The sequence below is a fragment of the Phyllostomus discolor genome, chromosome 6 (assembly GCF_004126475.2).
Source record: "Phyllostomus discolor isolate MPI-MPIP mPhyDis1 chromosome 6, mPhyDis1.pri.v3, whole genome shotgun sequence".
Classification (NCBI taxonomy): Eukaryota; Metazoa; Chordata; class Mammalia; order Chiroptera; family Phyllostomidae; genus Phyllostomus; species Phyllostomus discolor.
Genome location: NC_040908.2, coordinates 90,324,488 through 90,336,536, shown reverse-complemented (window position 1 = coordinate 90,336,536; position 12,049 = coordinate 90,324,488). Strand labels below are relative to the sequence as shown.

The following is a 12,049-nucleotide window of genomic DNA, read 5'->3' as shown; positions in this document are numbered from 1 at the left end:
TTAGTCTGAACAAGAAGCAGTGAGATTTCTGAAACAGTAAAGTGGGTCTGGTCTTTAGAATCAAAGGAGCTGTCTCAGCTCAGTCTCTTACCAGCCATGTGCCCTATGGCATGTTCCTTACCCGGCTGTCAAAAGAACCAAGAAACTATTTGCATAGGATTGTCAAAGGACTGATGGAATATGACTAGGATGCCCCATATGGGGCATTACATCCTAGATGCCCCATATCATTTAGGATGCCCCAAATGATAAGGGTGAATTATCATTTAATGGCAGCTATTGCTACCCTTTACTTTTGTTTGGCATCACTCTGGTTTTAGGTTAATGAGACGATTTGGAGGCATGGACAGAAGCTATGACAAGATTCTAATGAGAAGTCAAAAAAGCCTGAATTTCAGTAGTGACAATAGGGATTAGAGGCAGAGTGAACTCCAAACTGTACTGGAAGTGCTGTAGAGATGGGGGATAAGAACTGGCAGCCATTTCATCTTCCTCTGAATCAACCAGAAGAAAGGATCAAAGATAAGCAGGAAAAATCCAAAGGTTGTCTAGAATTGGTCCGTTTGGTAGAGGGGAGAGGACTATAGCCTGGGGCAGAGAACAGTCCAAGGACCAGTAGAGTGCAGGTTGGAAAAGAGGTTCTAAAGTCCTTCCCTTACCTTTCTCCTACATTCCATGGGTACAATTACTGACTATCCCTTTAACAACTCCCTGCTGTATTGAGAAGTTATTAAAAATGCTCAGGTTGTCCAGCTAAGAATCCACCCACCACCTCCAAGCTCTTAACACTAATGGGCTAAACCCTAGAAAGAATGCCTACTCCTTCTTCCAGAGCAGCTGAGGATAAAGCCATGGTCATAGCATAGACTAATGAAGGGGCACTGGGCAATGCAATCAACAGTGGTTCTGTGATGCCCAAGGATTCTGCATCCTGGGGTTCACCCCTCCCTTCTACTTAAAGTCATCTGGAGGGATTCAGAACTGGGCCTGGCCATTGGCTCACCCCGAGGACATAAGGGTACATGCATGAGAATGCTCACCACAGTGTTGCTTGTGGAGGCTGGTACAGCAGGACAGTAAGAAGCTAGGAAACCTGTTTGGCAAGTAGAATGGGGAACCTGAGATGGATAGCTGAGGAAACTGGCTGAGCAATTTACAGGCAGATACAGAGGGTCACCTCCTTAGAAATAACATCTAGGCCTCAGTTGTATTTCAGCTCCAGGCCCAGAAAAGCAGCAAAAACAGGTGAGTGACCCCACGACCAACTACAATGACTAAGGACCCCCTGCCCTGGCGCTGACCAATTAGTGGAGACCATGACCCTGAAAGGGCACACCTGGAGAAGTAATCAATGTTGTGAAATCTTTCCTACACAAAGATAAGAACCCACACACTACCAGCCATCCCTAGGCAAACCCAACCAGGGCTAGACCCCTGTCCCGTAACACTAGGAGCTGGAAACTACCTGGGTGTCCATCACTGGAGTGCCACAGAGGCACAGAATTGTCTGCAGGACACTCTCCAGGAGTGATTTTTTCCCCTGAAGAGGTATTTGACAATGTCTGGAGAGATTTTTGCTTGTCACAACTCAGAGGTGAGGGGTCAGGGGTAGTCTGGTAGCTAGTGGGTAAAGGCCAGGGATGCTTCTATACCCTACAAGGTACAGACAGCCCCCCACAGCAAGAATCATTCAATCCAAAATGCTGGTAAAGCTGCAATGGGGAAATACTGGACTAGATGAACAAAACAACATGACCAAGTGACACAGTACTGAATAAAAAACTTAATTTTAAAAAAGAGGTTATCAAATTTAGCCTGGAAATAGTGACTCTTTTTCAAAAGTATTTATAAGAGCACTAATGAGTAAAATGGCTATACTTCCAAGGAAAACTTTGTTTTTATTTACCAATGAGTTCATTTTTAACTGAAGTATAATTAACATAAAGTTATATTAGTTTCATGTATACAACATAATGATTCAATGTTTATATACATTGTGAAATGATCACTCTTAGAGACTAATAAAATTATTACTTGTAAAAGCTATTATACTGAAAGATTACCAAATTTACCTTACTAATTTAAAATTAGAGCTGTAATAGAACATGTTACAATGTATTCACCTGCAAAGCATAATGTCAGACATTAAAATTTACTGATTTGATTGAGCACATTATAATCTAAGGATTTGTTAGCTTTGAAATCTCTCAGTAAAATAAATGTGAAAGGGCAGTGTAAATAAATTAATAAATAAATAAAAGATGAGATCTATTATAAAAATTCCTATTTGGAATTCATTCATTCCAAATTCAAATTATTCATTCACTCATTCAATTCATTCATTCAATTATCTAATATTCATTGTGCATCTATTGCAAGGTAAATGCTGTGGTTGACAGAGTAGACCAGACTGATCAGCCCTGGCTGGTGTGGCTCAGTGGATTGAGCACTGGTGTGCGAACCAAAGGATTGCCTGTTCAATTCACAGTCAGGGCACATGCCTCGGTTGTGGGCAAGGTCCCTGGTGGGGGAACACATGAGAGGTAACCACACACTGATATTCCTCTCCCTCTTTTTCTTCCTCCCTTTCCCTCACTCTAAAAAACAAACAAATAAATAAATAAAGATCTTTAAAAAAAGAAACCAAAAAATTTTTTTAAAAACAGACTGATCGATACTAAAGATTCTGTACCTCCTGGAGTCTAGTAGAAGAGGCAGATGTTATGGAAATAATTACACAAATAAAAGGGAGAAGGGAGGAGATATTTTGGAGACTGGTATGATCTAGATTTTCCCAAGCCTCCACTTGAACAGACTAAAAAAAGTCCCTCGACTTCCATCTTTGCTTAAATAACACTACAGAACAGTAACCTTCAGCAGGGCTACACGCCAGCTTAGGACTGTGCTGTCCATACAGTGAGAGTTCCATAGATGCTTGCTGAATAAACAGATGAGGGCTGTACAGTTAAACACCACTAAATGACTCCTTCAAAAATTTCTGGGCTCAACCTTTGAAACAGGAAAGTGAACAGAAAGAAGGAATCAAAGGGCAGACTCTTTGCTAGACAATAACAAGGAGTACATGTGTACATTGACCAGCTACTGTTGTTCTTTCCTCCACAAGCCCGTGCCCCCTCATAACAAGCTACTTGCAGTTCCTTCCGTAAAATTCTCTAGCACCTCCAAGGCTGACTGCCCTTTCCTCACCTAGTCCACCTGGAAAACTTTTATTCATGCTTCAGAATCCTTATCACCTTGTTGAGCTCCCCAACCCTACCTCACCCTGGGGGACTGCGTCTCTGCCCTCATGCTACCTGTATTTTGACCTCACCTCTAATGTACTTATGATAACCTCTTACCATAATTTAACCATGAGCTCTCCTAGGAGCAGGACCAAAGTCTATTCATCTTTGTAGCCCAGGACTAGTCTAGAACCTAGAACATGATAAATACTCAAGGTTTAGCAAATGAAAGAACAAACGAATGAATGAACACATGTCCTGTACAGTGCTACAAAAAGAACTGGATAAAATTTATGCCCTCAAAACACTTACTGTCTATTCATTGGGAAAGGGTAAATATATCAAATAATAACTAAAGATTTTTGCTAGAGATATAAACTTGATAGTCACCATAAGGAATATGCATTTTTAGATATGAACCAAAATAATGTATTACAATGTAAACTGCTAGATGCCATACAATTAAATAAATCTTCGGGTATTCCTGGAAACACATATCCTCCTCCTACAGTGTTTGTCATTTGAATTGATAGCAATAAATGACAAAAGACAAAATTATATGCAAAGTCCACCTGGAAACATATAGTATTCATTATTATGAATGTCTGGCACATAGTAATTACTCATAAACTTTTATTGAATGAGTGATCTGATATTCTTAATCATAGAGAAAAGTTATCTCTGTGCTAGTAAGGCAGGAATATTAGCATTTGGGGTTACCTAGAACATATCCTTCTCATAATGAAAACAGAACCAGCTCTAGGCCCCAAACTTTTCCCCTATTTTTAGGACCAAGTTGCCAAAGGGCTATTCTTACCCACTTTTGGTGTAAAAAGTAGAAGAACTGTGTGGTCACAAACTATCCCTCTGTATCTTATCCATGTGATAATAACACATCTAACTCACCAATCTCTCTCTGTTCCCCCATGGTTCCCTCGCCAGGGTTGGTGACTCATGGAGCTAAACTCAAATTTAGGAGATGAGTTTTAACACTGAGAGTTTAAAATATTGAGTATAAGGAGTATTGGATATCTGGTAAAATGCACTTTTCTCTTTGATGGGTAAGACATGGAGAAAATATGAACCAGAATCCAAAAGTCTGTAAAACCAGAAAAGTCGGTGTTCGTGCTGTCTGTCACTACCAGAACCAATAAGTAGAGACAAGGACAGAATCTTTATGGGAGCTTTATTCAGATGCCAGCAATCTGAGGAGACAGTGGGTTATGTACCCTCAAAAACCATCTTAAAATCTCATCTCGAGCTGATCTTTTTATAAGGAGAAGAAAAGGTAGGTAAGCAGTTTGGAGAAAAAGATTAATTACACAAGAGCTACAATGATTTTCCTAGTACTTCTTTATCTGTTCATCAACAACTCCTTCCCTGTGTCACAGACATTCCCTCCCTGGAACACAATGGCTCAGATACCCAGGCCCCCTGGAGTCATGTGGTCATGCATTCCAGTTGCTGGAATAACAGCTTTCCATATGCATTAATCACTTAAGCCTGTCAACTATGATTGAAGCTAAAGTCTTTAACTCTTCAGTTCCCCTATCATCTGGACTGTTGCCAGAGATAAGACTGACACCCTTAATGAAGTGAAGATCTCTGCCAACAACAACAACAAAAAACTCCAGCCCAAGCCTCTCAGAATGAATAAACATCAATAAAGAGAAAAGTGTATGGCAGGAGGAAAAAGAAGCCTCAAGAGCTTTTGTCATCCCTCATTCATTCATTCATTCACTCATCCATGTGCTAAGAAATAAAAAATGAAAAAGACAATTCTGCTGTTAAGCACTTTCCTTATCAGCAATGTAAGACACCCATAAATAGTTATTACACAAGAAAGAAAGTAAAGATCCACAAGGGAGATACCATAAAAGTATGTTCAGAGACAGAAGAAATCTCAAGAAGAATATTTAGGTAGCTATTAGATATTCCTGATTGTAAAACATACCAGGATTTTTTAAATCTTAGAATATTAAGTCCTGGCTGGTGTGGCTCAGTAAATTGAGCATTAGCCTGTGAACCAAAGGGTCGCTGGTTCAATTCCTGGTCAGGGCATATGCCTGGGTTGCAGGCCAGGTGCCCTGTTGGGGTCCTGCAACAGGCAACTGATTGATGTGTCTCTAGTGCATTGATGTTTCTCTCCCTCTCTCCCTTCCTTCCTCTCTCTCTAAAAATAAATAAAGAAAGAAAATCTTTAAAGTTAAATAAATAAATAAATATTAGAATACTAAAAGAAAAAATCAATGCTAATCCTTGTTACATCGTCCTTAAATGACATCTGCCATGTTGTCTCTCCCAACATCAGGGCTGCTGGCATCTCCTGGGGCAACACCACATTTTCCCATCACCAAGGAACGGAGAGCTTATGATGAAACATGTAGTAGCATGAGCCAGCTGTCTGCCCACTCCTGCATAGTCAGCCACTTAATCTTCACAACATCCCCAAAGTAGGTACTGTTATTATCTCCATTTTACAAACAAGAGGGGAGTGGGGGCGGGGGGCGGGGGGGACTGGAGACAACTGTACTTGAACAACAATTAAAAAAGAAAGAGAGAAAGAAAGAAAAAATAAGAAAACTATGGCCCTGGCTGGTGTGGCTCAGTGGATTGAGCACAGACTGCGAACCAAAGCGTCACCAGTTCGCTTCCCAGTCAGGACACATGCCTGGGTTGCAGGCCAGGTCCCCAGTGGGGGCCACGTGAAAGGCAATCATACAATGATGATGTTTCACACCCTCTCTTTCTCCCCCCCCCTCTCTAAAAATAAACACATAAAATCTTTAAAAAAAGAAAAAGAAAAATGGGGCAGAGAAGTTAAGTGACTTGCCCAAGGTCACTAAGCTGGTAAGCAGCACAGACAGGACTGGAATCCAATATCTGTGGCCTTAGCCATTTACACTACACTGCCTCTCAGCTGAGAACTTACGGTTAAATTTTTCAGGACTTACACAGCTGCATGATACAGGTGATTTTTGGCCAGCTTTCCTCTTTAAACACATCCATCTATTTAACACTATACTTATTTATATATGACAAAAATACATATGCCATTATTGATCTAGTTTCAAAAATGGTATGGCTTTTCAGAACATAGTTTTCACAGTCTTTAAAGAGAAATTCTCTTTGTTTAATCTGAAAAAAAAAATAAAATGCCTGTTTCATGAGAAGTAACAGTGGGCAGGCGTGGTTAAAGCTACAGTTTAGACTGCTTGCGCTACACCATTCCTTACAGGTCATCTCATGGCCTCAGGCAAATAGTTTAGCCTTGTTTATTACTTCTCCATCTGCAAAGTGGGTGTAAGAACAGTGGGGTTTCATGAAGTGATAAGGATTAGCTTATATTAACCATTTATATTGCTAACTAAGCACAGGACTTGACACAGTGAATGCTAAATCAATGTTGGCTTTCATTATTTAGATCCTGAGTGATTTCTATTTCCAGTATTCCAGTCCTGCAGTAGCCCCAGAAATGCTTTCTCTGTCTCAGAATCGCTATCAATTCCTTAAGCGCATTTCTATTTCCCACAGAGCCCAGTGGCACTACAAGAAGGCTTCCCTGGACCCCAGCCCAGAGGTGGCCATGTCGCCTCGCTCAGGCCCCAGGCCCGGGAAGGAGGCAGGCTCTAGACTACCTCCGGGCAGCACCACAAAACTTAACCCAGATTTCTCACTTGGGTGAACTCATCTGTTAGTGGTGAATCCCGGGCCCTGTCAGACGTGCTCCGCTGCAGAAGGACCAGGGGCGCTGGGGCCAACAGGAGGAGCCCACCCACCTGCCAACCCCAAGGGTGGGCGCCCCTCCTTCACAGCATCGCTGGGTACTTCGCCCCCTCCCCGCTGGTAGGCCACCGGGACCGGTCTGACAGCGCCAACAGGGTGAATTTCCCCCAGTCTTCTGATATACACGCCCCCGATCACCAAGAAGGGGCCGAGGGAGGAGCCCCAAGAGCTGTACAAAGCCAGGTGAAGATCTCCATCCTTGGCGCACATGTTGAGTCGCCTGAACCAGTTCCAAAGTCCGCGCACCGCCGCCTCTCCCCAGCTGCCGGCAGCCGGGCCGAGAGCTCCTAGCCACGTGTGAGCCGGTCTGGGCGCAGCTCCCGCCCGCTCCCGCCGCCCCTTCCACTCACCAGGTGAAGAGTTTGCCTTTTATCCTGCGCAGCAGGCCAGCGACTGCGCCCCTCGCTCCCTGCGCCTGCGGTGGCGGAGCGCCCGAGGAAGGCGAGACTACCTCCATCGGGGCGTCTGCGGTCTCCGGAGCCCGGAACCCCCCGAAGTGCCGGGGCCCGGAAGACGGGAGGCGGCGCCTGCCGGCCGACGGGGGCTCAGCTCGGCCCCTGTGCTTGCGCTCCCGCGCCGCTGGGTCCTCTCCACTGCTTCTCCAGCGGGCTCCTTCTGCGGCAAATCATTAACTGTCAAGCCCCTGGGGCCGGACAGGAATATATTTGCAGATTGCAACCTGGCACCTCCGCGGGGGCGGGAGGAGAAAGGGCGCTTTTTTTCTGCCTTAGCTGTCGAGCCTCCGTGTTGGGTGACACCCAATCTGCATTTCAGGTTTTTATGGTCCCTTATTAAAAATGAGCAAATGAGGTGATACGAGGTAATGCCCGCGCCTCCCAACTTAAGAAACCTTGATTTAGCAGCTGCCTGAACTTTACTAACTGGAAAGAACCGGCTGGCTACTCCCTCGATCTCCCAGACTCCCTCCCTCTGACTAATTTAGAAAACATATTTACATATTTTCCATCTAAAGGAAGTGAAGACGCTTTAGTACTGTTTCTTTTCCTCGAAAAACGTGGGTACAATCTTGAAAGGATCCTGAAAACAGGTCTTTGTGGTGTGTCTGCTTCCTCACGATATGTTTGTTCAGTTTGCTTTTCAATGTATCTGGGAGACACCCCGCGGGCGCCACAGGGACCAGGCGCTCAGCCCCGAGACCCCGAGGCCCGAGCCAAGCCTTCCCCTCGGAGCTTCTGTGGACCACGAGGGACCAGCAGCCCGGGTCCAAAAGTTCCAATGAGAACTGGCAGGGCTTCTATGGGCCTGTGAGACTCCTGCTTCCGGAAAAGAGATCAGGGAGACCAAAGGAAAGGTATTGGGGTCATTTTTACTCCCAACTACCTTGTTGGGCAAAAGGGCAGGGCGTGGAGATGAGGAAGAAGTATAACAAATGTAACTTCAAATGGGTTGACAGTTCAGTGAGGAGATTCTAAGAAAGAAAATAAATTTTGAAAAAAATGAAATGCAGCTTTAGAAACCCCAAGTTCAGCATCTACAGGAACCCTAAATTCTAAGTGAAATGATTTTTTTGTAATTGTTGAAGTGATATGGGGGGGACCCAGAAAATTATAGAGGGCTAACTGGATAGTATGTACAGTACAACCTCATTGTGAAACACCATGACAACACTGAAAAGAATACAAAAGAGCTATACCAAGCCTTGAAAGGAATTTTCTAAGTTATTTTTGAGTAAAAAGGTAAGATGCAGAAAAGTAAGTATATTTAATATGATCTCATTTTTATAAAGCCAACAGCCCATTAAACCTTGTACATTGTTGATGTTGAATTTTACCTGAGCACTGTGCCCCTGGAAAACAGTGATGGTTAAGACAACTTCTGTAGTAGGCAGTTAACCAGGCTGGAGCAGAGTGGGAGCAACAGGCCAGGTACAGAATGTCACCAGGGTGGAAGGCCCCAGGAGCCTGGCAACGGACAATTAAAAGGTGGGACCTTATCCAGGGTGACCTTTCTTTCCCCAGTATATTGCTGGTCATGTGGTTTAGACCCTCCCCTGGCCTTTCTTCCCTGGCATGTCGCCAGCGATGCAGTAGACCTCCTTAGAGGAAAAACAAAGGGAATTGAAGAATACCCTCATATGATTCCCACACAAGACCTTGCACGACTACTCCCTTAAGCATTAAGCCTTATGGAGATAACGTCTGGGCATGCTTCAGCTCCAGGCCCAGAAAAACAGGAAGACCAGCTGGGGCAACGTCATGGCTAACATCAAGACCAATCACTGGACACCAAAACCATGAGGGACACACCTGTACACCTGGAAAGCTGATACAGATTCGATTAAGATCCTCCTCTGAGTCCTCCAGATAAAACCCCTCACGACCAAGGAACCAGCCTGAAGCTCCCGCTCTCTCTCTCTCTCATGCCCGAGTCTGTTATAAGTGGCATACTGCAAAGAAACACCATTCCCCATGTGACTCATATAAAACCCAGGGGTACTCTCTTTGTCACCTAGGATAAGGCCAGACCCTTGCCTCATAAATTATTAGCTGAACTACCTATCCCCCCTGACTAATAGGAACAAAATGCTCCTAAACCAAACTGGTTAAATTCTCCTTCTTCTTCCAGGCCTGGGAACTTGTATCCAGTGTGGCCTGAGCCAGCGTATAACCCTTCCTTAACAGGCCCCCCCTGTGAATATGTTTGCCTCAGGGTAAAACATTCCCTGATCTACTATGCAGTCTAGCAACCCTTTCATTCCACTCCCCACAGGCAGGGAACATTCTCCAGGTTCCTATTGTAATAACCCCACCACCATCACCACCACGTGTGCACGCACACACACACACACACACACACCCCTTGCAATCCTTTCAAATAAAGTCTCTCCTTACCTAAATCAGGTTTGTTTTTTATTCCACAATATGTATGTGGTTAGTGAGCATGGGGAATAGTGTAGGTAATTCTTTAAAAATTTAAGGAATACAGAAAGAAAAAGAAGAAAATGACTTAAAACACTCCAGCATGTCTGATAGGTTCCTTTTATGTAAAAGTGTGTATTTTGTATAAATACATGCAATTAAAAAATGGATTTAGATGTGGAAAACTGAATAATGTCACCCCAAAAATATCCAGTTCCTAATCCCTAGAACCTGAGAATGTTCCTTTACACAGTAGTCTCCCCTTATTCATGGTTTCACTTTCCACAGTTTCAGTTACCCATAGTTACCCATGGTCCAAATATCTTAAATGGAAAATTCCAGAAATGAGCACTTCATAAATTTTAAATTGTGAATCATCCCTTTGTCCACAGTATCAGTGCTGTATCTACAACCTGTCCCCCATTTAGTTCTCAGTTATCAGATGGACTCGTGCTATATCTCAGTGCTTATGTTCAAGTAACTCTTAGTTTATTTAATGGCCCAAAGTACAAGAGTAATGATGCTGACAATTCCGATATGCCAAAACGAAGCCGTAAAGTGCTTTCTGTAAGTCAAAAAGTATGTACGTATAGGAAAAAAAACACAGTATGTATAGGGTTTGGTACCCTCCACAGTTTCAGGTATCAATGGGGCTCTTGAAACATATCTCCATGGATAAAGGGGATGACTGTATAGCCAAAGGAGTTTTGCGGATGTTATTACATTATATGCCTTGAGAGTAGGGAAACTATCTGAATTATGTGATTGGCCATAATATAAGAGGGAAGGAAGCAGAGGAGGAAGGTGATACGATGATGGAAACAGAGACTAGGGTGTTGCAATGTGAAGATGGAGGAGGCGCCACAAGCCAAGGAATAATGACAGCCACTAGAAGCTCAGAGCCTCGAAAAGGAAGTAGCCTCCCGAACTGTAGCCTTAGCTTGTAGCCCAGTAAATCATTTCAGACATCTGATCTCCAGAATTGTAAGAGAATAAATTTGTTTTGTCATTATGTTAGTGGTAATTTGTTATATCAGGCATAGAAAACAAAAGCAGATGTACATACACTAATGTGTAGAACTCATGATATATTGTCAAGTGAAAAAAAGAGAGTTGCAGAATAATTGTATAACATGATTCCATTTCAGTAAAAGCCCCAACTAAGTAACTAAGTATCTTTATATGTACATATATTTATATGCGTATCTTTATGCTTCCCTGTGTTTATATGAGCAACAAGAAGGGTGTGGAAGAATACAGAGCAGGCTACAGATATTAGCTTAGGTCATGGGAGTGATGGTGGGAATAGTGAGGAGAGGAATACAGAGAAGAAATGGCCTTATACATCTTCATTTCGTGTTCTTACTATAGGTATATTCTACTTCTGCAATTTGAAAAATAAGCAGTTAAGATACATTAATATGCAGTTAAATCACATTAATCCTAATTCAAAACATGTTAGATTCAGCATATCGCCCCCACAGGAAAAAGGAGCCAGGAAATATAGCCTGCCACTATACGTGGATTCTAAAGTTATGAACAAAATTACAGGTAATATTTTCTAAACAGAAAACCCTCAAAAAATACCAGTGGGCAGTTCATACCACTTTTACTCCCACTGCCCAGGTTCAAATCACCATCATTGCTTAACTGGACTATTGGGATAAACTCTCTCTCAACAGTCTGTTCTCTGCCCAGCAGTTAGTGTAAGCCTTTTAATATACAAGTCAGATCATGGCACTCATCTGTTCAATACTGTCTTTTAAAATACATCAGAATAAAAGTTAAAGTCTTTCCAATGACCTGTAAGAGAATATGTGGTCTGGTCCCTTGTGGCCTCTGTGACCTCATCTCTTTTATTCCCCCTTGATCTCTGTAATTCAGCCACACTGGCCTCAACTCAGCTCATCAGACAGACCAGGTACACTCCTATCTTAGGCCTCTGTATTGTTCTTCTCCCTGCCTGGAACACTCTTCTCTCAAGCGTCCTCATGACTTGCTCCTCCACCTCCTTCAAGTCTCTGCTCAAATGGCCCCTTGTCAATGAAGGACTTTTTTCAATAAAACATTTTGATCGGCCTATTAAAACGGGCAAATGCAATTCCCCTAGTGCCTTACCAGTACTATTTCTCTCCTTCCCTG

General features: G+C 43.1%; 1 protein-coding gene across 1 annotated transcript in view; it reads right to left on the bottom strand.

Annotated features, from left to right (window-relative positions):
* The window catches only part of SLC35F2 (solute carrier family 35 member F2), a 66,872-nt gene extending 59,387 nt beyond the window's left edge, over positions 1–7,485 (bottom strand). The window contains exon 1 of the mRNA XM_028516272.2: positions 7,379–7,485. Within this exon, the coding sequence (XP_028372073.1) occupies positions 7,379–7,485 (107 nt within the window). The remainder of the gene's footprint in view (positions 1–7,378) is intronic.
* Between the last annotated feature and the right edge of the window lie 4,564 nt (positions 7,486–12,049).